Source organism: Mercenaria mercenaria, chromosome 10 (assembly GCF_021730395.1).
Source record: "Mercenaria mercenaria strain notata chromosome 10, MADL_Memer_1, whole genome shotgun sequence".
Taxonomy (NCBI): Eukaryota; Metazoa; Mollusca; class Bivalvia; order Venerida; family Veneridae; genus Mercenaria; species Mercenaria mercenaria.
Window position 1 is genome coordinate 46,561,923 of NC_069370.1, and position 27,807 is coordinate 46,589,729.

The window sequence follows — 27,807 nt, forward strand, 5'->3', positions numbered from 1 at the left end:
TACTACTACTGCTTTTACTGCTACTGTTGTTACTGCTACTGCTGCTGCTGCTACTACTGCTAATCCTACTGCTGCTTCTGTTACTACTGCTACTACTGCTAATCCTACTGCTGCTTCTGCTACTATTGCTACTGCTGCTATTCGTACTACAGCTACTGCTGCTGCTTCTACTGCTAATCCTACAGCTGCTTCTGCTACTACTGCTACTGCTTCTACTGCTTCTCCTACTGCTGCTTCTTCTACTATTGCTACTGCTGCTATTGGTACTACTGCTACTGCTGCTACTGCTACTGCTCCTATTATTTCTGCTACTGCTGCTACTACTGCTGCTGCTACTGCATCTACTTCTGCTTCTGCTGCTCCTCCTGTTGCTGCTACTGCTGCTTCTACTACTGCTAATGTCACTGCTACTGCTGCTACTGCCTATTTCACGTTTTTGCTACTGCTGCTGCTACTGCTACAGCCAACTTCATATCAATTTTAATGTAAAAAGGACAGGTGTATTCAAATCACTCCGTCTGCATAAAATGTCGCGGCTATAAAACTCGCTATTACTCGCCGCGACATTTTATGAGACCGTTGTTGAGGAACAAAAAGTCGCGGCTTTTAATTTTTACCCTCGACTTTTTGTAGAATTTCTACAACAATTGCAAAAAAATGTCGCGGAATTTTTTCTGTTCCTCGACTTTTTATAGACAAACGAGGTATAAAATGTAGAGTCAAACCATGGACGCTACCGGCCAACGGAGTCAAAATGTTCCTTGCTGTTTCCAACAACTATTATAAAATATCGCGGTTTATATGTTCCTCGCGACATTTTGTACGACCTCGACAGAAAATCTCGTGCATTTGTAACTTGCCCGCGACATTTTATGCACAAACGATAAAATTTCTCGCGGGTTGAAAATGGCCGCAACCGGCCACCATACTTGAAAGATACAACATTATATGGACCTTTGTAGAAGTTCGGTCGACCCTAAACTTTCGTCTGTGCCATGTTGCGCTTTATTATGCTTTAATACTCTTGCTAAGAATCACTTTAGGTGACGTATGAAGCTTTATGGAATTTTATTCGCTAAATCTTTAGATGTTTGTATCTATATATCACGATATTATATATACGATATATACAGTCTGTAACTCGGTTTTCCCAGGCGGAAAATTTTGTATAAAATGCCGTTAAACTTCGGGTGTAGGAGTTATCCTAGCTGTGAATGTTGTCCAAAAAATGATAATGAGTATCTTTAATGATCAAAACTGTAAAGGTTTACAAATAAAAAAAATAACCAAAAAAAGGTTCAAGCCTCTGAAGATTGTAGTGAAGAAAATATCATATATTATACAGTTATTGACTTATGTTTCGGTCAATATGTGTTTTTACAGGTCCGTAAAAACACATATTGACCGAAACATAAGTCTATAATTGTTATATTATATGCCCTTCTCAAATGCATTCATTTGAATAGCCCATATTTCATACATATAAGAAAAAGTGATATCACAAGAGTCATTATCACTTTTGCAGGTCAATATCGCTTTTTGCGGACCCGCGCATTTCGACCAATCAAATGAGTGCATTTGAGAAGGGTATATAATATTTAGCATTATACATCAACTTAAAAAGTCATGTTTCAGGGTGCCTAACCCACGTGACTTTCGGGTACCGTACACACGGAGAAAACGTCTCGATTCAGGTAACATTTTGCCTTTATTTTCCTTATCATTTGACGGACTTTCATAAGATAAAGTGCATGAAAGACAGCAAAATGTGTGCTTTCCTCCGCACAAAGCGTCTGCCATCAGTTCTCAGTACTTTTCTCAAACACTTTGCTCAACTGCTTTTTCGACGAAAATCTATGTAGATAAAGTAAACACATTCGCAGTTGGGCAAAGTGTTTGAGAAAAGTACTGAGGACTGATGGCAGACGCTTAGTGCGGAGAAAACGCTCATTTTGTTGTCTTCGACGCTCTTTATCTTATGAAAATCCGTCAAGTAATAAAGAAAATATAGGGAAAATATTACCTAAATCGACACGTTTTTTGAGCGTGTACGGTATCCAAAAATCCACGTAGGTTGGCTACCCTGTGCTTCCATAGTTTTGACCAGTGAAAGGTATTGTTTGTAGGGCGCTGGTAAGTCTTAATAGCTAGCATTTACACAAAATATAAGAAGAAAAGTAAAACGAATGGTTTTATTTTCAGATAAGAACACCTCTCCGTACCCCCCTCTCTCTCTCTTTCTCTCTGGACATCGTAGCAAGTATATGGTTTAATAAAAGAAAGAAAACCCCTTTGAGAACTTCAGAAAAAAGAAACGTTTGTGATTTCTTTTACCTTTATCACGTCGCCAAGGTCATGATTGTTATTTCATATCCATTCAAATCGGTGTGTTTAGGTCACTGATTTTCTAAATCGCAAATAAATTACTTTACTGTTTTAACGTTTTATGAATTAAATCTTTTTGTACAAATCGAGAAATACTCCAAGTTTTAGTGAATGAATGGATAAAGTTACGCCCATTGAGAAAAGGCCAGGTCGCGGTTTAAAGATAAAAAACTACACGCATGAAGTACTGATAGTTAAAGTTCGCTACTCAAACTGTAATGATTGATAGCTTCATTGGCTACTAAGCCCGCCTTCTCTATACGCAGTGAATAGCCCGCTCAATTCAGCTTACAACGATATGGTATAGGATTCGTTATTGCGACGTCCCTGCCAGAGTATATCAGACAAATATAAACATACGTTTTATGCTGAACATGTCGAGTTTTGCAATGAGAATCTAGTGATTGGAAATTATGCAAAATTGTACAGATAGTCGATTGTGTCTTTTGTTTACCGTGTGGATCTAATTGAAAAAATTCTGAATATAAAATGTGAAAGCTCAGAAATGATTATTCAGAAAGGGTTTGGATAAACCACCTGTCGGATTATATTTTTATCAATAATTTTGGAATTTCATATTAAGCTATGAACAGATATGTGATGTATAATTTGCAATTAGATTTAAACAGTTAATGTATAAACAATATGTATCAATGCTGGACGTTATTACTATTTGTTACAATGCACGTGCAGAGTTCTCTTACTGCGGTTGCGACGTTCCCAAAAGTTTCGTCAGGCATGCAGCTTAGTAAGCACGTGCAAAGTACGGCAAAGGAGGAAACTTCAAAAACGTTCTCAACAAACTGGCCAGGTGAGATTAAAAAATAATGCACAGTTTGAAAAACAACAAAAAATTGAGAAAAGTAAATAAATATAATCATTAAAGTCATATATCTTTTTAATGAACGTACTATTGAAATTAAGGCCTGCATTGCATCACTCGTTACGGTAAGAAACTTGTAATTTAATGTCGAACATATTTATCTTAATGTTTTAAAACGCCACATAACGCGATGAAGCACGAATACAACCTTACATTATTTACCTCACAAAACATAAAAATCAGAACCAATTTCATAAATTCATAAACGACAAAGTTTGATAAAAACACAACCTGTCAACAGCGCGGTGAACACTAACGCCACGTGTTCATCCCCTTATTAGTAATTCAATGATATATTTGTCAAAATAATATACATCCCCTAAAATTGCAATTCGACAGATTTCGCACTTGGAGTATTTTCTATTAACACGTACATGTGTGCCAATAGTTTATCGTTTTCTTCATAAGATTTATATTCATTCCCCTTTAAAATCACACACTATTTGATATTGGTTTCTCCCTATTCAATTTCAAAACCTGTTAATTCAATCGCACCCATATATTACAACATATGATCGGAAATTGGTAAATAAAATTAAACTACCCGTACCAGTCATGTTTAATAATGAATTTAAGAAGATCCTTTTAAGGGAGTATTTATTCAGAGCCATAATCAACTGATCCCATCAAATGAAGTATTTAGGAAAATCGACAATATTGCCTGCTATATGTAGACATGGATATACAATTCACGTTTGATCGAACAATTACCGAGCGTCATGCCACCCGCCAGAGGATTGTAAAAAAAAAAAGAAAATTACTATAAAACTGACGATAACACACCGTGAAAATAATTTATAATCACGTGAGCTCGTAGAAAACATTGAACAAAGATTTAATCAAAATTTAACATATTGCTGTATTTTTTTTTCTGATGGATGATTCAATGTGTATACAAACACATTATCTCACTGAATCATAAATTCTTAAATGTCTGTTTTCGGAGTATTTTATGTAACATTAAAAAGGGTAACGTCAACATATTCGTTGAATTGAAATAATGCGCCAGCGATAACCTGTTTAATAACATAGCTTTGTAGTATGCACAGAAACCTTTTAATGTGATTATAGAATGATTTTCTTTGCAAACGAAAACTATTCAATTGACAGTTGTATTTTTTTTCAAAAGTGATTCATATGCACACGTTTTATATTTGATTATCGTACAGAAAATGACGTATTTGTGGGATCTTAACACTGTTTTTAAGCATACAAATCTTGAAAGTTCACGGACGGACTTTCTTTTTCCATTTAAACGAGTAAACATGAGAAGTTGTGACATAAAAATTTAAAAACAACTGCTTAAATATATGCACATGTGTGTAAGGTTGTGTGAAAGGAATAACAAAATATTAAATTTTATCGAACGGCATTTTCCCCCTTCCCTACCTGATGGTTGCAGGATGCCGAATACAACGCTACTCGTTTCACGCACTGTCACTAAAGTTATAATGTACATTTACTAAATGGCTTTCTTATCAGTTAGATCGTAATAAATTTAGGTTAGGAGTGTTGTAAAGCTGTGTAAAACGGTATTATATTAGGGGTAAGCATTAGATAGTTTTGTTCTTATTTAAAATGCAAGAAAGCATTTTATTTAGAGCAACAAATGTCAAACAAGGGGCGCGTTGCTTTCATTCCTGTCCAGCATTTCCTCTAGATCTTATAATAAGCCATATGATATCTTTTGGGTTCAATGCCTGATTATGCGTGACTGGGGTCAATTTCACCAACTTTATAAACAAATTCAGCATTTACTTACACTACTACATCAATACTTTAAGTTTTATGTGGTGAATATATTTCTTTGTGCCATAAAGCATCGCATTATCTGGCCAACATAAACTGTAAAAGAACTGTAATTGTTCAGATTTCAAGCCATAAACATGTCAAACACCTATCACATTTAGTATATGAAAAATTGACACAATACTTGGGGTGCCATAAAAGAAACATCGTGCGTTCACCTCTCTTGCCATTTTGGCTACTTTATTGAAAATATTTGACATTTTATTGTCTTCGTGGACAATTTATCAGCGTTAATACGATTTTAAAACGTGCACACACATGCATTTCACAGGTAAATCAACAATAAAATGCATAGGGAATATTGGTTTTTGTTGTTTATCAAAACGAATATGTGAACAAATGTTTTAAAATTTATCCTCAAACCAAGTCCGTCATCCGCAACATTCTTGTATACTATACTGTAAACTACAAGGAAGATTCAGCATGCCCGAGAAAATGACAAAATAAAATTGCAATATACTGTTACAGGGAAATGCATATTAGTACAATAATATAGACACATAGCCCATCACATCTCTGTAACAATGCATACAAAAATTTTATCATATGAAATATATGGATTGTACAACAGCGAGCGGTTATTACTGATACATGATATCACTTTCAAAGTTTTGAAATAGGTCCATATTTCGTCATTTACAACATATAAACTGAGATCAAGAAACCGATAAGCCGTCTAAAATGAAATATAGTATCTTCTTGATTGAATATTTAACAAATTGAAAACATAGAAAAGTAGCATTCCGATAAATTGCTTTTTCAATAGGAATAACTGGTAGATAACCTAAGAATATCGAGTAACAATTTTAATAGAGCCACCTCATGTTTTTTCGTATACTGCGACACGTGCATTCTACAGTTTCTTCTAAATACTTAAAATATGCCTTCTTGGACTTGTTTTTTTTTTTGCAACTGTGATACGTCTCCTTCAGTATCACGTCGTGTCTGCTTCTGCATCGGCAATTTGATTTTCCTGTATTTCCTATACCGTACCGTACTCTCTTCTGTGTTGTACTGAAGGTATTGTGTTCGATATTGCGGCATGCATTCTAACGGAACTGTGTTACCTTGGTCGGACTGCAATATAGTTAGGCATGTGAAATGATCGCTGTTTGACATCAGTTGATCAAGAGACGACATTAAATATGTCATTCAAATGTCATTTCAATACAATATTGTTGACCTTCAACAGAATTCCATGACGCTGTAGTGATCCCGAATGCTATAAAACTGCATTTTAGTGCGGTTTACTTCAAAGAGAAAAATTCCATCATGGTAAAATAATACACAAAAATAATTTGTTACATCACTTAGAAAAGAACGTTCGAAATAAAATCACTTTCATTGATTTTGTTTTAAAATGATAAATCATTGAAGGTACAATGTCACACAGTCGGTTACAGTGAAATATTCAGACGGCACTTGTCTGGTACAAAGTGTTCGGTATTTCTGTTGACTATAATAAGAGTTACAAAAATACGAAAGATCTCTAAAGCTGGCTCTTCTGTGATATTGCCATCTTCGCACCGAAAAATGACCGTTCTTATAAATGAACCATTATTGGAAGCGCACGAAAGCGAAACTGGTAGTATAGATTGTACATGTATTGAAACATGTTGTCGCTGGACCCTTACATTGCGATGCCATTCTGGCATTTAGACAACATTGCTTTGCCTGTATTTAAAATAGAATATAAAAGATTATTTGCATTGAGTCGCAACTGTGGTGCAGTATGTACAGTAATTATCATTGATTGATACTGGGCTACAATCTTCATTGTGTAAGACAGTACTTGGTGGCAAGTTCTGTACGTAAAACATGAAGACGACAAATTCTGCAGCCTTAAGCGGTACCACTTAGTAAATAATTGTAATTACTCAAAAGTGACCAGTTGAAAAAGAAGCAATTATTTTTGTGGCAGAAGAAAAAAAATCATGACTTAACATTTTATCTTTGTCATCAATGTAGTACTTTTCGTTCGCATTTTTACACTGTTTGCAGGAGGGCATGTCATTCTTCAAAAAAATCAATTGAGAGTATTCATTTCGCTGAAAGATGTCATTCTACCACCGTTGTTTCCCTCCTATGTTATCATTTACTTTACAGGAATTTCAATAATATTTAATTCTGTATGTCAAAGAATTACCTCTTACTTGGCTCAGCAATATATGACTGACATCTATTATGTTTAAAAGTAAAAATGTCTTTATAGATATTGACAAAATCAGTTTGCTCAACGATAATAGCTCGGTTTATTCACCCCTTTTCTAATAGAATGTAGCGATCATTTTAATCAACTTGCGACGCTGTGGCTATACCTTCCATTAAATCAATACAATGATTTGGTCTATATAAGTAGTACGTAGGTAAAATGTCAAAATGCATAAGGATATCTGTGCAGGGGAGCTCCAAACTACCCTTCGGACTATGTCAACAGTTAAAAGTTAAAGAACTTCTTATAGGTAATAAGATAGCACATTGTAAGGCTACCAATGAAGAGAGTGGGATATAAGTGAGCTGTATAAAATTTTGTTACTTAATCCAAGTGCAAAGTTTACAGATTGAAAAATATCGGAAGAGAAATTAAAGGTTGCATGTTCTCCGGTTCTAGTATAGGTCTGAACAACCTCAACAAACAGTAAAATGTATCATGAATTTGCAAAAGGCCTTCTGTCGATTTTTAGATGTTCATATTCAAACTTTTCTCACATTCTGTTAAGGAAGATTCTGTATTTTCACTGATACATATTTTCTTTACATTTCGATTGGACCTCTGATTGATTACCACTATATTCTGCAATTGTACAAACTGTCAGTTTCTTACACAATGTCTAGATAATTATGTTACATCTTGGTTATTGTTGAAGTTCCGCTTCTTACAGGATTCGATCGTGGATCTTGTAGCTAGGCAACCAAACCAGGTCGAATACCTTAATCACAGGCTTAGTGCTGTTGTTTTTATCTATGTAACACTTTTAAACTTCTTGCAGGTTGAGGTTCAAGGTTGAAAATAGTTTTACATTAATCTTCAAAGTGACGCACCTTGGTTATACATACAAAAAGATTTATCAAGATAGCGTGAACATAAATACCACAAAATGTATTGATGGTCAATTGCCGCCTTGACTGATCACGATCAAATGAAAACTTGACAAGCACCTTGTTTCTTTCGATCACCATATTTTTCCCACAAACTAACTTATGAATGAATTCGCCTGTATCAGTTGATTCACTGACACCTGAATGTTCATAATAATCAACCGAAGGTATGCTTTGATCCCAACAAACAGTGTGTCTAATATTAAATCATTATGAATGGACGATTGAATACAACAAGCTCTCTCAATATACTGTACGGTATTCTACATGCGTATGGCTTTTATGTTGAAATGATTTATTTAATTTTAGTGCATTTTCTTCACAGTTTCAAGCTTGATTCATAAATTATCATACAATTTGTCTGGCTGTCAGTACCCGTTCTGAGCGAATAAGAAGTTATCGAATCTAATTTGAAAGCAAAAAAAGATTCTTCTTTGTGAACCATAGACTCCCACATGCTATGGTATAGGATTTAAATCCATTAAACATAGAATAATTAATACGCGCAATTTAATTGACGAAACTGTTCGCATTGGTCAGTATGTAATTCTCCTTTTGTTATTATATAATCAACTGAATTGCACTTCCAGAAAACAGGTTTTTTTCTCTCTCTCTCTTAACCAGAATCTTGCAGATATATGTTAGACTTTCTATCAGTTGAATCAAGCCTCAGGTCAGAGCATTCATTTTGGGTGTTTTAAAGCAGTCAAATAGAATGACCTATCCACCTATAAAAATAACGTTTAATTTCATTCATGGGTTTATTTGTTTTGGATTTCATGAATGGAAACGTATTAATAAATCAAGGTTAATCCAGATTGTTGCTTATCCTTTTAACTTTTCATTTTTTCATAATATCATTATTATGTATTTAATACGATTTTAAACCACGGGGAATTTTTAGATTATATATGTACAGTGATTCAAGGACAGAAAGCATATTTTGTATTTCTGGCTTTTTCTGCAAAGCATTTTACAGTTTTACCTGCAACAGCGATGATTTTAGGTTCTACACTGTACATAAACCTTTCAGTAAAACGGCATCTAAAGAAATTAAATTTACCGCCATTATCGATGCATTTTCTTTCGATGAAACTAGTTTTACCTAAACGCTCGTATTACTTTTATTAAGTGATTTCACATTAAATTCACTTTTAAGCCTTCTATTCAGGAACAATTCGCTTATACAACGCTTATTTTTTTATACATACGAGTTATAATTAGAACGCATTTATCATATAAAACACAAGTGGAGAATTTCAAATGTAGCATAAAATATTTAAATGAAGAATTTCGTTAATAAGCAAAAAAAAAAGGAAAAGTAATAGTTACTTGCTTTTTTGTATAATTACTTTGTTGAATTAAAGTATTGTGTAATTGCTTTGCTGAATTAAAGTTAGCTGCTTCAAGTTTCAAATTGTGATTAATCGGACGCAATAATTATGCAAACATTATAAAAATGAACAGATTTGTTGAATATGAGATTAAGTTATATCTAATTACAAGTTATGGGTTAATGGCTGCGCCGAGCATAAAACAGTTCATATCGTATGCTTTCAATATACAGTTATAACTGAACTGAAATAGATCAGTGCTGCAATGAATTACTCGAAGAAAAGCAGAAAAACAAAAGCGCTGAAACGTCAGTTTCAGGTAGACAAAAACTCAGCTCAAATTAATTAACCCTTATCATGCTGAACACGATTGATTTTGCCTTTGCGACCAGTGTAGATCATGATCAGCCTGCACATCCTTGCAGTCTGATCATGATCTGCACTGTTCGCTATTCAGTCAGTACCTTTTTGGTAAGCACCCCTTTTTAACAGATAATGGTACTGTCCAAATTGAAAGATGGACAAGTTCATTACAGAAATTTAGCAGGGTAAGGGTTAAACTTCCAAAATAGTTAACCACATCGTAAAAAAAATGTTATACGTTAGATCACACGTCTTTAGATTAATACTAAAGGATGTTGGTGACTCTGCGATTACAGTATTTTTAAGCGTTAACACAAAAGTTATTTTAGGCTCTACAACATATTAAGGAGCATAAGTCACGGGTCATGAGGGTAAACTTCTACGAAATTACTTGAAAACAATGCTTTTGGAGAATTTGACTTAAAGAGAGAAGTTTAGGAAATGTTTTCAGTTTTATTCAAATAGCCTCCTTTCATTTTTAAGATCACCTTGACCAAAATTACGATTTTTTGTTACTCTGAATTGATTGTAGATATTAAACTCAACAGTGACATCTAAATTTTCATTATTTTGACGCGCAATGTAATGTTTATTAATGTGAGGCAGGTATTCATCTTATACAAGGCCATGTAAAAAATACATCGCTGACATGAACAAAAACATAAATGAATTGGTTTCATTATAAATCTTTATCGCCAAACATATGGTCTTGATTCAGTCCCTGTTCAAAACAAATCTACGTATTTGCACATCACTGACCCAAATGCTGTACCAGATCATGCTAATATAATCGCATGCCTTAAATGGCTGTACAGATCTCTAAGCAGTTACAAACGCCATTACGTACTACTTACTCTTTATGTCACTTATAGCAGTTACAGATTTACTGGTAATAAATACTGCTGACGTCATGATTCTGCCTCCAGTCAGTGTACGAGGGCTATAGCACGGAGTGGAGCCAAGATTCCTACTTTAGGTTCGAACTTATTCATAGTAAATAAGGCAGGATCTTCTGTCTATGCTGAAATAAGCCGGGAGACCGGTATCCAGATACGTTAGATGATGTCAGAAAGGATATTTGCGAGAGATTGCATCAGCTTCGTTTTTTTGCTCAGTTATGAATACGGTATTTTTTCTTTGGTTTAAACAATATTTATTAATCAAATAGCATATAATTACAATACATATTTACAAAAACTAGGGATCGAGTAGAAAGCTAATAAGCTTTTTCAGAAACTCTTTTTTCTTTATTGACCTTTCATCTCCAACAACAATACTCAAAAATAACCAACACATGTCACCAATAGACTGCCCATGATCTAAATACACCTTTAAATCAACTTGAGCAAAAACATCATGTTCAGAGGCACAACACCTGTACAAAATAAAAATAGTTGGTTTCTCATTTTACCGATCTTGAGACTTTTCCAGTAAAGCAATCGTTAACAAGGACTTTAATTACGTACAAAACGAAGGCACACCTTTTGTTTATACTAATTCATTTTAGGCAGATTTTGAAACAACTCATTCCTGATGGAATCAGTCGCCACAATAGTACGCGAGAAGAGGCCAGAGCTGAGCGCTCATGTAAACATGTACTGGTACAATCACGAGGCCAGGGGTTGAACCCACGACCCAGCACTAGAAGCGGAGGTCCTACCACTAGGCTTCATAGGCTGTAAAAAGAAAGTAAAATGATGGCAAACGTGACATGCAGCAATGACAAAAAGTATTGAGAGACATTTGTAGGTTTGTGGAGTCACAAATTCATTGAAAGCCACCATAGCATTCTGGTGACCTGCTTTTACCATCGTAAGTCGGTAACACTCGTACCTTTAGAACGTGCTTCGTTAGACCCAACAAGGGGTCCTCGACGAAATTTTATGCTCCACAATCACTCATTTCGATACAAATTGGAGTAAAAATGAAGATGAATCAAATGAATATTAATGAGAAAACCCGCATAAAAGATTCATTTTCTGAGATTTTATCGTTAACGACAGCCTTCAGCTGAGGAGGACAACTTAATCAAAATTATTGAAAAAGAAAATTAAGGTATATAGATACCGTTTACAGGTGATCTTGAACAAATACTTACTAATTTACTTGTTTGGAAATCGTCAAATGATTTACTTTCGTGTTCTATGGAAACTAAACAGAAAACGATCATAAAGTACTAATACTAATACGAAACATGCTTGATAAAAGGTCATTTAAAGATAACATAATGGTGTAGTTTCACAGATTCTATTTTTGTTTTGCACAAGCCTTAAGTGCAAAATGGTGTTATTAATACTGAATGCAAAAATCAGTGAAACTGTATCGTTACAAAAAAAGACATATCTTACAGATATAATAATTTTGCAATCATTTTTATAACAAAAAAACTGACACAAGTAACAACTAAAATACAGACCTATATGTTCACAACAGAAATAACATCGTTTTTTTTTCACTTCAGTTTTTAAATTGTCGAATTGCTCTTTACACAGGAAAATACTTCATGATATTTTACCATTTTTTATAATCTATACAAGCCACTGGTTTTGAAACTAATGTACTTGATGCAATTTCAACATTCAAAACTGACATTTAGGGAAAATGTTTTGGAGCAAACTTTTCGACAAAGCATGGCGCCTTAATGCCTAGTATTCATTGTTTTATATCGTTTTGGCGGCAAACAGATATGTCAGACTAGCTATTGTGTCCATTCAGTTTGTGAATGAACGAAACAGAGAGTAATTTAAAGTCGATAAGTAACGGTACAGTGGGTAAAGTAAGATAGTAATCGTGACCATTTGACAACTGAAATATTTCGTTTACACATGTACCTATATATACCATATATACAGCTATATCGACGGTTTTCGGGGTAAAATGTACCAGTCTTCTTAGATACCCTGTTTGATAGTAATCATAACAACTTAGTTTTATATTATCTACTTTTAAAAACTACTAAAATTGGTCATACATCAGCAATAAAACAATTCCACGTAATTTCCACGACACAGAACGTTGTATTCAATTGCAGAAAAGAATTATGTTTCTGAAACGGTAGTGCTTTTCTTAAGAGTTAATGAATACAAGTATTTCACAATAGAGTTTACCACACTTTAAAGACAACGTTTTCAAATATTTGCTTTAACAGGGAATTTTCTTATTTACAAGTACTGTACCATGTGCAAATAGTTTATGATATATACGCTATATCAATCACGTAAATTGGGCAAAAAGAACAATTTATTTGTAATTACGGTAATAGATCATGACAGTATTCATCTTTTAGTGTTTTAAAAATTCATATTGTTCTTTAATGTAAACTTACATGACATTGTATAGTTATCACTCTGGCAGCCTCCATGACAAAGTGGTTAAGGTCGCTGACTTCAAAGCTCTTGCCCCTCGCCTGATTGGGTTCGAACCTCGCTTGAGTCGTCATAGAATTCGTTATGTGAGGATGTTATCTAGCTGGCTAACGGAAGGAAAGTGGTTCTACACAGGTGCCCACTCGTGATGAAATAAAGCACAGAGGGGCACCTACTCCACCATCAAAAGCTGGGAAGTTGCCACATGACTTATAATTGTGTCGGTGTGACAATAAACCCAACTAAAATTGAAAAACAAACACACACAAATAAAACAACAAAGTCATCACTCTGTGTCTCTATACGAGTACATAAAATTACTCCGTGAACAAAGGGTTAAGGCCGCTAGCTACGAGCCACGTGTTCCTTCACTTCTGTTCGTTGTGTTCCATTTTTTTCCGAAGCACAGGACGCAAACAGGCACAATCATCACGAGAGTTAATGGAATTTGCAATAGCCTCACGTCCCTAAGCACTGACTTAAACAAATTTCTTTTATATGAATTTTAAATGGACTTTATGGTGCCAAAGGATCAAGAAAAGTAACAAAATCGAATGCAGGTACGGAGAGAAAGTTTACGGCCGCTACATAGAATTTTTTCCAGGAATAATACATGGAAGAAACAAGAAGCTTCATCTGTCATTCAAGCTTCAAAGTCTTAGTATAACTGTAACTTATATACCAAAAACAAAGCAGTTGTACGAAAAAGGACCAGTGTACGACCTTGACCGAAGTTACAGCAGTATAAAGTAGAATATACTGATAGAACATTTGTTCTTATATTATATATTTAGTCAAAAAGCCTTCTGAAATAATTTATATTGTATGGCACCATTAAATGGTATCATTTATTTGAAAAAAAAATGTAATTTTTGTCCCCAGTCACTGGACATTAAATCCGTATACCGTACAAACAAACGTATGGATTAAGATTAAATATCAAGGTTTCCACAGGGACACATATTTGTTGCATATTATTGCTTCGGGTAAATGCTGTACCTTTTTAAAACTGGTATTTAATGCCACACCGACCACGTAGAAGAAATACAAGTTGAACAATATAATCGTCAGAAATTGTGTAGATAAATCGTAACGAAATGTTAAGACAAGTAAAATACTGTGGTTTTTTTTTGCCATCTACAAAACACAATATCTACTAGTAACATACAAATAACGGATAACACCAAAAACATAGTGTTCGAAAAACTGTTTGCATGTGTCTCTGAAGTAGTTTTAAATCAAAGTTCTGTCACAATGTACTGTACAATTTATATACCTAATATGCTGAAAAGTGCAAAATGATATATTACAGTAACCGAGAATAGCGCATTAGTAGTAAAGACATAAACACAAATTATGATTAAACAGGATTTTATATTTCACGTTTTTTGCACAATTACAAAGCATTTTCTTCACAAATACATATGGAGCCAGCTGAAAATTGAACTGTCTAACATTGAGACAATAATTTGAAAGGGTATTTTAAAAAGATATAGATGTTTTCTCTTTGTATATATGTACGAGAGCTTATCTTAGGCTAAATAACCGTTACATGTGTTAGGGATTCACCTGATGCACAAAATTTTAAGTAATCTGTCCTGTGCCTTTGAAACAAGGCATGTTGCGGATAATAGATGTAGTTTTATTCATGGTGAAAATGTTGCTTTTCTGTATGTGTTTGTTTTTTCTCGTTATCTGTATGTTTTAATAAAAAAACAAACTTATTTCTGTGTACAGATCTAATATATGTACGACCAAACACAGACTGCTTTCAGGGGTCCGTTTGAAAAAAAGATTACGTTATTAAACTGTAGCTGTTCTTATTAAGATCGTTGTCCATCATTTTAAAAATAAATACATCTCATCAAAGTTTAAACTTTTTTTGGAATTTGAGGAATAGGAAGCAGTCTCAACTGACACGACATAGTAAGTCGTTCCCATGACATAGCTAACTCGTTACCACGACATAGCTATCTCGTTCTCACGAGTTAGTCAGCAAATCAAATTGTTTGTTATATTGATTATACCTGTGATCATCCTTCGAATCACTTCAAAGGGAACCCCTCTTCTCACCATGATATATTAGTCATCTTCCATAATGGCGACTTTATTACAAAGGGAAGTAACTTATCGTTTATAGCAAATAAATATAAATTACGCATGTTACGCAAAGTTTGATTGGTTGACTAATTCCCATGACATAGCTAACTCGTTCCCACGAGTTACTAAGTCGTTACCTCGACATAGCTAGCAAGCACTATTCTTTTTTATTGCACTATTCTTTTTTTATTACACTACTCTTTTTTGTTTTGCAGTGCAATACATTTTTTTAAATTGCGCTTCTCTTTTATTTATGTCGTTCCCCAAAGACTTAATAACTCGTTACCACGACATTCTAAGTCGTTCCCTCGAGTTAGTATCTCGTGGGAACGACATAAAAATAGAAAAGTGCAATTAAAAAAATGAGTAGTGCATGTCACCTCTGTGTCACCGTAATATCTTTATAGCTGATAATAAATTGCAGTCCCCATTAATTGAACGACATATATTGGCATACAAATATAAAATAAGGAGTAGTTCTACATTTTATCTGCCCATGAAGCCGCACAGGCATATTAAAACTCAAGAACACATATTAACGTACCATAACAACCATTTCTGAATCGCCAATAATGTTTTTAAAGCCAAACTTTATATGCAGAAAACAACAACAAAAATATAACGTAATGATGGTTGATGTATAAGATAAACCATATAAAAATATTTCTCAATCTGTGGCTCAATTTCAAATACATACAATTTACTATACAGATGCTCCTACGCTAATCAAGTGAAGCCATGCAATGCTGGCAAAGCTTTGTGAGAGCATGTAGTTGGAAATAAACGTCTTTTTAATGTACAAGTCATAATTTCACTTCCTTCTAGATGGTGCATGCAACCACATACAAGATAAAGTAAGCTTTGATATTTTTGAAAATAAAGCAGCATTTCTTTTCAAGTGTCTTTGAACAATGCAAAAATTGCATAGTGATTTTAGCTTCCGTTCATAAAATATACAAAGGCGCATCATGGGATACAAGAGACATTTCATATACATGTCTTAACCCTTAGCCTGCTAGCGACAAGTGATTCTGCCTTTGCGACCAGTACAGACAAAGATCAGCCGATACATCCGTGCAGTCTGATCATGGTCTGCACTGTTCGCCATTCACTCAATATCTTTTTGGTAAGCACCCCTTTTAACAGTTAATGATACTGTCCAAACTGAAAGATGGACAATGTCATTATAGAAGTTTAGCAGGGTAAGGGTAAAGTAAGGACATGAATATGTTTGATATGAGCCGCGCCATGAGAAAACCAACATAGTGCGTTTGCGACCAGCATGGATCCAGACCAGCTTGCGCATCCGCGCAGTCTGGTCAGGATCCATGCTGTTCGCTTTCAAAGCCTATTGCAATGAGAGAAACCGTTAGTGAACAGCATGGATCCTGATCAGACTGCGCGGATGCGCAGGCTGGTCTGGATCCATGCTGGTCGCAAACGCACTATGTTGGTTTTCTCATGGTGCGGCCCATATGACCTTTGGTATCCTTCACAGCAAAAATGGCAATAAGCAAAAGACACGATTCCTTAAACAGGTTCGTACGATGAAAAGAACTGTCTAACGACAATGCACTTGGCAATTTGAAAAATACATACCACTAGGTTACATGCAAGAGCTTTACCTTGAATATTCTTAGTCTAAAAAGACGAATGATGTTGCGAATTGTAAGACAGAATAAGTTATGGGACATTACACATACAGTCCCATTGATGCTAAGAAACGTGCTTACATAATTTTTAGTAAAAAAAGAAATGTAACTTTGACAAAATCTAAACCTATCCAGAGAGGTCATTTATTGATACTAAATGGCATTTGCGGAGTTTGAAAGTATTCGCCCAAGTATTGTTTGAGAGCTTATGTTAAAGATGTGCATAATTCTGTTAAAATCTAAGCGACACGTCTGAAACTAGCCCTGTGAAGTCATATCATGAGTGAAGTTACGGGCAAATTTTTCAACAAACGTTTAAAATGGGTATAATGTCGAAACAAATATAATTTAGACTCGTGTAACTTGATCTATGGAGTTATTTCACGATGCCTAATACTTTGGGATCTGTAGGTTCTGAGATTCAGAGAAGTCTGAGGACATGTTAAATTTCTGAAGCTTTGATTCGAACGAGTACAATATATCTAATATTTCAAATATTCAAAAAAATCGAGCTAAAATCTCATAGAAATAATGTTTTAAAGATGTTTTCGTTATAACATTTAAATACGCAGACGAAAAGGCAGTGAGTCATAGGCAATATACTAGAGAAAAAACGCTCAATAGATATATGGATGTCCTTGGTACATATATCATCTACTTCATATTCCATAATATTATCATTACTTTTTTCTGCATCTCAGAAATTACACTTGTATTGCGTATTTATGAGTTTCCAGTCATTTAAAATTAAAACCTCAAATAAGATTTGAAACCAGACTTGCTCAAGTGTAGCCAACGGGATAGTAAGAGCATTGTTCAAGGGCTTTGACATGGTTTTCTGAGTTTAAAATGGAGCGTTTCATTCTGAATGGATTTGTAGACATTGAATCTACATTAAATCGACTGAAAAGCTTTAACTGAAAGTGCGGTTGAAATTATATTATGTTTGCGACACGAAAATAAATCTTGCTATAAAGTTATGTTTGGTAAGGCATTACTGCACCAATACATTATAGATAGATATGCTCTAGTTTATGTTAGGCAGATGTCAAATTCACGATCATGAATGAATGAGATTGAACAGTTTATGGCAAACACTGTTTTTATCGTAGTCAAGATTTATACGATTGTTAATATATAAATACTTTATAATTACTTTTCAGATATGTTCTCTATTCTTACCAACAAATAAGAGACGCAGGGCCATTCAACCAAAATTAAATTACTCGAACTTAGCATAGGACAGAAATGCTTAGTTTCCATGCCCTTTTCTGGAAAGCTTTTCTTTAAAGCTAAGGGTAAAGATGCAAACACGCCACAGATGGTCGTTTTTTTACAGTGAAAAATATCCGATATATTATTTGCAGGGTGAAAAGTTGCATTTTTTTCTTGTTGTTGAAAAATATATATATATATATTTATAGACTTTGGTTAACACCATTCAAAACAGGTAATAAGGGGAATATTTATTTGATTTACATGTTAAATCAAGAATATTTCACTTATAAACACATAAGATTTTACACTTTTGCCCGTGACTAGCTAGAGCACAATATTGCATCTGGTGGTCACTCGGTGAAAGATATTTCGAACAACTCGTATCCTCTACCTATGTTTGTCAATGATATTGACTTACGGAAGGTCGGTGGCTCTACCCTGGTGCACGCCAGTGATGAACTTATACCCGGGGTCTTCCTCCACCATGAAAAAGCTGAAAGTCGCCATATAGCCTATAATTGTGTTGGTATGACGTTAGATCCAACAACAACAAAAATATCAATGATACTATCGAATATACCTCAATTTTTAAAATTCAGGGTTTCTCACAAGAAAAGATTAATTAATGCGATATGTGGTAGACCAAGTTCCTGTCTACATAGGATCTGTTAGCTACTGTCTGCCTTTATATTAATTAGTAATTTAAAAAAAAATGACGAGGATGAATGGTTTACAAAGATTTGATTGACAGGTCATTTGATTTCATAAAAAGTAATTCTAAACAACCATTGCTGGTTGAAGTAATAATTGTTGGAGCGTAAAATTTTAAAAAATGTTTTATTTTCTTTTTATAGCGTTTTGATATGATTCGTAAAATTTAAAGGTTGTTAAGTGAACGGATGTAAATCTTGGCAATGTACATCCTCCTGTGTAGACCTGTTTATATACTACGAACATGCTAACATTACTTTCACAATGCAGTCGTTTTTAAAATTTAAATGAGCATCATAATCAGATGAATATCAAAATTTATTCGTTATTGTCTTATCGATACAGAAAGACTTTTAACAATACCGAATACAGTAAATTAATGTTTATAAACTGTTTTACAACATATACACACTCTCTGTAACTACAAACACCATCATTAAGTAATTCTTTCTGGAACCAAACTATAACGGGAATAAGTCCTGCAATCACAGTCATTAAGTAATTATTGCTGGAATCAAATGTTGATGGGAATAAAAAGTCCTGCTATCACCCTATTTAAAAGTGTTTTTTTTTTTCTGGAACCAAATGTTTAAGCTTATAAGATACTACGCATAATAGTATTTGACTTATCTAAATATATCAGTATCTTTCCAAACTCAAGTTTAAGTAATAAAAAAGAAACTGGCATTTGGTTGTTTTTGTGTGTAAAACATTTAACAACAAACATTACAAATTGGTATCCTAGCACACAATACACACAGTAATGAATTTGAAATAGTACTAAGAAAAACCAAACCTTTCAGCTAAAATATGAGTCATAATAAAGAGAAGTTGTACCTTCGTGACCCAGTTAAGCCCCATTCAAACCGTTATAACCCGGAAGCAAGAAGACATGAACCAATGAAAATTACCCGGGTCTTTAATGATCAGTATTATGCTCATAATATTACCTAGATTGCTTTTTATAGATTTGTTTCTACACTCCATTTGTACTTGTTTTGTTCATATTTACTCGCACTTATACTTTGCCCTGTATTAAGACGGTTGATATGTAAAAGCCTTTGGAAACATTATATTTCTTACATGTACGAAATGATGTCACGACTAATGCAAAAGATAAAGATAATTTCAAGTTATGTTACACATTTATTATATACGATATTTTTACTGTTTGTGTCTTTTTCCGTAAGTCCGTTTTATTTCATGAAGGTAATGTTTCAATAGAAAATTTCTATAGGTTAACGATGTAATTACACAGGAGAGATCAATTTTCGTAAATGTTAATGCAAGTTTAAATGCTTCATTGTACAATTTCAATTTTTGATATTATCTCAAATCAGTTTAAGCGGCCGTGGCTTAACTAATTGGCTCTTTATTGAAATTGCTTACATCAATTCAGTCATAATTTCGCAAAAATTGTATTAGAGGTATTTTTATTGTGACGTACGTAATAAGTCAGTTGTATATTTCGGGTAGAGTACATCCGTCCAGTCCAATCACATTTTAATATTATAGAGCTTTATCATTATAAAAGCTGCTTTAAATTGTAGGTCAGTTTTGCCTAGATCTTTTGGAATAAATAATAAACATTTCGCAAGAAAAAAAATCGGTTCAATCGTTAGAAGTATATCAAGTGATAATAAAGAAATAGAAATAAATTTGATTCAACCAAAATAATGTTCCCATAGTGCAGAACGTTTTTGGGGTTTGGTGTGCAGCTATTAAACTTTGCTGAATAGCATATTGGGGAATATATTTCGAAATCTTTCTTCAGAAGAAAGTATAGATGTACTCTTTAATTTATTCGCAGAGGATACACCAAATGAGGATCACTTTACTGAAAAACATCATACATCCAGGGGAAAGTCCAAGTTGGATTGTTTTAAAGTTTTTACAGTCAAGTAAAATAATGACCATTCATCCCTTCGTCAATATTCTTTGGATCAAGAGTGTACACTGAATTTATGTGCTTTGTTCAGCCAACTTTAGCAAGTTGGAATAAATGTAGGAACAACATTATAACGAATATAACACTGTCACGATAATCAGTGTTACGTAATTAATTTATATTCAACATGGGAACCATTTGAAGATACTATCCTTTTTTTCCATTGTTGCATACTGCTTTGCTCAATCGCTCTCAATTCATAAAAACAGATAAATGAAAGCAGTAGAAAGGACGTAAATAGTGAGCTTGCCTATAAAGGAAAAAAAGTAAAGAGACCAAATGTTTACCGGGTCTATAAATTCGACTTTTAAGTTTTGTTGAAATTTTATCAGTGTTAAGTGAATTGCCGGCAATATTTGTTTAAGGTATTCAAGGACATGTCGGTATTTCATTGAGAAACCGCTATCGTCAATCAAATGCTCCCAATATACATTTATCAATGAATAAATTTTATGGTAACCTAAAAATGTCAGGATAAATGAGCAAATTAAATACATTTACAAAGAATTAACAAATAAACCTTTTCATAAGATTCGAAAGAAAGTGTCCTTTAGTATAAAATTATAGCCATCGAAAGATAATTTGTATCAAACCTCATGTTTTTAAAATGTAAGTTTAGTCTGACATTTGTAACTTTTGAACGAAAAACAAAACAAACAAAAAACAAGTGGTAAATTTCTCTTTGAAGTTAGTCAGGAATATTCGTACATAGGGACTTACCTCAAAATATTTTTGGCTTATATTCTCGAATGTTTCTTCGTGCATTTGCATCTTTTTGCCTTTGTGGAACAAACAAGCTTTATATGTCATGTTGGGTGCCAGGAAGGGTGGTGTATGCTACATTGTAAGCAGGTATTGCATACAGTAGACTCTTTATTAAATGTTTAATACGATAAAATAGCATCATGAAATTGCATCATTAAATATTCAGTCTTAATCCACAGCTATTTATCAAAACATATACAGCTTTACATATCATTCCGACACAATAAACAACAGTTTCACACGTAGGCTAGTTCATCTGCGCTAACAAGTAGCTGATCATATTCGCAAGGGAGGGGACATGTTTCAATTTCTCTAAAATAGCGTTACTGTCATTTCATTTGATCAGACTGTCGTGCGTTGTAAGCACTGACTTAACACTAAACTTTCATGCAAATGGTCAACTTAAGGGTTCCTTTTGAGCATGGCGTAGATTTATAATCAGTACAAAGTCCTTATACTCTGATGGTCCATGTGCATTTAAAGGTAGTTAATTTGCCTTAGCCTATTGAAAACGTGGTATCATTAACAGAATAAAAGTTCATTTGATAAGACTTCACAGAAACGAGGGCAACGACACAACCAGACTGAACATGGCAACCTGTATTGGTAATTGTCGGCGCATAGAGTCTACAGTCATTACAAACGAAATGCACGTACTTAACACGTAATGCGGCTCTTATCAGGAATGAGTCACACTCTTGTAACCGGTGTACGAGGGGTGGTCCAAAAATTCAAGTGACTAAAGATAATTTTTAATTCTGTTTTCAGTGAATTCAGAGGAATGATTTAGATAATGTAAAAGTATCGAGTAAACTGTTCACAGGTTATTGGGCGGTTCCAAATACAATTTCATAAACAGTTTTAAGCGGGCGCAGATGGAGACCGGTTTCTCTTTCGTTAACCTTATTGTCTGGGAAAGCGCGTCTTAGCGAATCCACAAATGTTAAAATTTCATAAGGAACATAAAAAGCTGAATCAAATATTCTATCTTATATCGGTGAAATTAAATAAAAGTTATTACGCTGGCACATCACTTATGTATATATATATATATCGATTATATAGATTTGACATAAGGTAAATGCTCTCAAAATTATGATAACGACTATTGAACCGGGCAGAATAATTGAACCCTGGCATAATCATTGGTGAATATGGCCATATTTCTATGACTAATCAGAACAGTGTTCTAAAAATTCTAGAGCAATCTTCCAATTGTTGTAAGAAGAATAAAACAGTACACTGTTCTCCTCTGGTTCCCAGGATTATTGAGATTATCCATAGGTGACAGGAACTAAAGACCTTCTTTACAGCGTCGTAAATATTTATCACGTGACTGTTCTGTCTACACCATTCATGCCATTGACTTAGTGTGTGCGAATAATGTTCGGAGCAATCAAAGGAATATGACCTATATTGTGTACTGGCTGAGGTCCAACATCGCAAAAGAGAAATGTTTTAATTCAAACATCATTCTAAGCTGTGTTATTTTTTATCTATTTATTCATTTGTTTATCTATTTGTATTTTCTTGATCGAATCTTACAATCTGTGAGCACTGTAGTCAGTATCGTGAAGAATAAACAAACAACTATAAGTATATGAATCAATAAGACAAACTATCAATAAGGACAGTTTGTCTTATAAGAATGGATATAATAATACATATTACATGATAAAGTTTAAACGTAGAGGATTGATATTGATTATGATTTATAAAACGGTAACGGCTGGATATAGCAAAACGTCACAAAGCCATTTAACACCCCTCTTTTACAACCGATGAATAATTATGTAAAATTTCTTTTTCATTCAATGGTAACATTAACACTGTGTGTTGCAAGATAATGCATTGTATAGAAAACACTAGTTCATTGATCTACGCTTATCAATTTATCATTTTCACAAGGTTGTCATTCATAAGTAAACAGACACATTTTGTAAGTTATCTTCAGCAAAAAAGGAAAGTGACCTTGACCTTGTAATATTTTTAGTACTATTACAAGTTAAAAGCCTAAGTTAAGATTTTAGCACTATCAAAGGTAGCAAGTAAACGCACTAATTATCGTGCATGGTCTAATGAGTTTAATGACAACGTTACTACACTTTTATACAAGAATGAGTAAGATACCAGGAAGAGGATGAGTAAGGTTTGATTATTTGTTAAATAAATAAACATTTCGTAAATAAAGATATAAGGCCTTAAATGATAAAAAATCTTGGTTACTGTTTGTAAATCTGTATCAGATTGTCGACATATTTAATGAAATATATGCAAAGTTCGAAATAGTAGTAGAGGGGCTAGAAGGCGTGGACGGTAGCATGCATTTCCACTACCGTCCATGAACAGGCTCGGTCAAACCGAGCCTGCAACATTTTCATTTATGTCGTGTTGGGCGGCCTGTGGTTTTCCACTTTTTTTAATTCTATTTTAATGCACAGATCAAGTTAAAACTCAGAACTACGAACCGTGCTTTGTGTTAAATAAAAAATCAAATTGGTTTCCCTTTTTAAGAAAAAAGAAAACAGAAAACAACAATTGATACTTTAGTGACTTTTTTCAGATCCATACACTCGGCTCATTTAAAGCTTGATATGTTATTATTTACATTGTGCAGCACGATTTTCTCTGTAATGCAAAATCACACCATAATTATCATATGAACGGATTTCGCATTTTAAAATCAGAATCCTATACAAGCAGATATAGGCACGAATTTCTTCATTTTAAACACAAATTAAGTTCAACATTCTTTTTATAAGCTGAAAAGTACATAAAGAAGAAACTTTTGTCATTAAGATAATCCTTCTAAAGGGCGATCCTAGAAAGAAATTGTTACAACTATACATTTTCAGATTCGGTGCTTTGTATTGCAGTTGCTCATGTAGCCGAAGTTTGAAATGACGAGAATGTACAAGTCAACAATGTCAAATAAGAAACAGTAGAGGAATCAGTAATGTGTACACTATCTAATCAACGAATTATTATATTTTCAGATGAAGTTCAGCTGGGCTGCAAAGAACTTAGAGCTAAACGATTTATCTCTGATGGATTTTGTACGTCGTTGAAGCCACTGAAGGAAGTTGTGTGTGCAGGACAGTGTATGCCTATCAAAGAACAAAATATGCCATGGTGGGCAGAATTTACCAAATATTGGGCGAACCCAAAATTCATGGAGTGGAGGTGTGTAGAAGCTGTAACTAAATTAAAGAAAGTGCAATTAATGTGTGAAAATGGCGAAACTAGAACCTATAGAATTAGAGTAGTAAAATCGTGTAGGTGTAAAAGTTACGAAAAAGGAACAAATGTGACTGACCTTAAGACAAAATCGCCTCCAAGAGGGAAAAGAGATAAAGATGAAACTAAACGAAAACGCAAACAAAGAAAGGAACAGAAACGAACGGAAAGAAGACGGAAAAGATTGGAACGTAAAAGAGCGAAGAAACAAGAACGAAAAAGATTAGGCCAATCGAGTAAGCATAGACATTCCGGTGACAGAGACAGCCGGCGAAGTAGACGGCAACATAGCGGTGACATTGACACTGTTAAAGGCTCTCAAAATAAGAATGAAACTGTTTCAGACTCTCAGAACAGAAATTTACAGCTTTTAAAAAATGAATCGCCAACAGTGTAAAAGTATGAAAGCATGATAGGAATAAATTGCAAAAATATGTTTATAAAGTAATTTTACAAAACAGGTGTCTAACAAAGACATATGTGTCCCAAAGAAAAGAGATGCCCGCTAAGTATTCTCGATAGGATTATAGGGATTATACGATGTAGTGGCGAAGATGTAATTTATTGAATTGTTAAGTGTAAGCAAAAACATCTATTAAATTAATAGTACCTGATTGTATGATGGATCCTGGGTGCTACAAGTGTGCCAGTGGTATCCATGGAATGTTTGAGGACCATATGTTACAAAAAGACAACAAACTAGCAAAATAAATGGAATGTGAAGGATTATATAGATGGGTATATTCTTGACTTAAATTGTAAAAAAAGACAAATGACAATTGTAAACAGTTTTGAATGGAGGTCATTGTGGAACATTTGTTCATTTATTTAAAAATGATATTCCACGGTACACCAAGTACACCATTCCAGTTATCAAAATTGACAAACGGTCACAAACTTTATCTAAAATATTCAACCTTTTTAAAATAAGCTCATTCTGTAAGTAAACATTCATTAATAAATAGTCATCAATGTGTTATTATGATTATTTAAGTATTTTTAATTAAAATCTACTTCAGTTTTTGTTCAATCTCATCAGTGTAAACGCACTGTTTTCTATCATTGTGTAATATTCCATTTTCTAACAGATGTAATGTCATTAAATCATGACTTTAAATTGTCATTTTAACTAATGCATTTAAGATATGTTTGCCATTACATTATATTAAATACACAAAGCGATGATCTTGGTGCTAAAGTAGCAAAATGTGAAGTATATATTTCATATAAAGTATTACAAATGGCGATGCTACCTTTAAGCTAGGCCTCATGACATATATTTAAACTACCAACCTGAGGCGCTGAAGGTAAAACGTACGATGCGGCTATCATTAGTCTGGCAGAAAGTTATGCTAGTGCATTTTACATTAGAAAGGTATGCAAAATTTATTTGTTCTTTATACAGGATGAGAATTTGTTCTTTATACAGAATGAAAATGTTAAGCTAAAGAGCTAAATATCTTACTTTTCCAAAGGTTATCCAGTTCAGGAATGATTTTGCTTAAAGCGGCATGATTTCTGTGCTTTAAAATGAATGCAAAGTTCAAGTTAAAAATATGAACACTTATGCTAAATTCAACTGAAGAAATGAAAAGCGTATTCAAAGTAAATATGAATTTACTTATTACAAGCGATGTAAGGTTGCTGCTACAAAGTCTTCTTGTTCTATTTTCAAAATCATTATTACATTTCACTAAATGTTACATGAAATATAATTTTCTGAGTAGGTTGCATGCAAACATGCAATCATTGTCGTATGTTAAACTTATTTCATCGCGCCAGTAGTATGTTAATAGTTATATTGTCGAAGTCGGTTTTGTCCATTTAAGCATTTTAATCTTGATGTTGTCATTTTGCATGTTTTGAAAGTTGTTAATCATTGATGTCAGATAGAAAATTTATCAGTTTTAACATCCTTCCATTTTATCACTGAATTTTCATCCATTCCCAATGCTTCAGTATCAGACCCTAAATAATGGTTAGAGGTTAAGGAACATGTATAAATACCTGCCCACGTCAATCGCGGCCTCAACAGCTCCAGTAAGTTTTTTTCGATTCCTAACAGCTGATATTTATTCTCAGTTACACGTATTGGATCAATCGTATTTCTATTTCTTGGCCTGCAATAGGTATCTTAATAGTTTGACCTATAATTCATACTATTTATGCACATTTTATGTTGAATTCTGTTTCCTTTCATAGGTTTTTTGTCTTCTGAATATTTGGAAATCGGAAGTACAATAAAGCAGAAAAAAAAATCAATATAACGGAACCGGATACAAATACACAGAAAATCTATAAACGGTCGAGAGTTTTTAATGGATCGTTGTCACGACTACAGGTTGCATCATGAACATTTGTTAACTTATATATACTGTAAATAACGGATCATACAAAAAATGTGCACACACAACGTTTTTACCTGGCATAAAATACATTATGAAAAGTTGAATTGTAGAAACAGTTGTCCGAATCTGATAGTATTTGAGCCGTGCCATGACAAAACCAACATAGTGGGTTTGCGACCAGCATGGATCCAGACCAGCCTGCGCATCCGCGCAGTCTGGTCAGGATCCATGCTGTTCGCTAACAGTTTCTCTACTTGCAATAGACTTTGAAAGCGAACAGCATGGATCCTGACCAGACTGCGCGGATGCGCAGGCTGGTCTGGATCCATGCTGGTCGCAAAGCCATTATGTTGGTTTTCTCATGGCGCGGCTCATTTATGATAAAATCAGATTTTATTACATCTTCATTTTTCATCGGATGCATTCCATATTGTTCGATGTATCAGTTAGGCATTTGTTTTCTTTTCAATCATTTTTGTTATGTTTGTTTTTGTTTTGCTCATGTGATACTATCAGGGCCATATATTATTTGTAAATTGTATTTAATTTGTAAATATTCATTTATGAAAAATTAAAACTGATAATATGTA

At 33.9% G+C, this 27,807-nt stretch overlaps 1 protein-coding gene across 1 annotated transcript; it reads left to right on the forward strand.

The window, feature by feature from the left end:
- The first annotated feature begins 2,657 nt into the window (after positions 1-2,657).
- On the forward strand, positions 2,658-27,807 carry LOC123561706 (sclerostin domain-containing protein 1-like). Its single transcript, XM_045354251.2, has 2 exons — positions 2,658-3,196; positions 24,629-27,807. The coding sequence occupies exons 1-2, from the start codon at positions 3,031-3,033 to the stop codon at positions 25,264-25,266; spliced, it is 804 nt and encodes a 267-aa protein (XP_045210186.2). The 5' UTR covers positions 2,658-3,030; the 3' UTR covers positions 25,267-27,807.

Excerpts from the sequence above, each read along its gene's own strand:
- LOC123561706 (XM_045354251.2), top strand. The coding sequence starts at position 3,031 with ATGTATCAATGCTGGACGTTATTACTATTTGTTACAATGCACGTGCAG. Across the intron at positions 3,197-24,628 it reads GTTCTCAACAAACTGGCCAG|ATGAAGTTCAGCTGGGCTGC; the intron begins GTGAGATTAAAA and ends TTATATTTTCAG.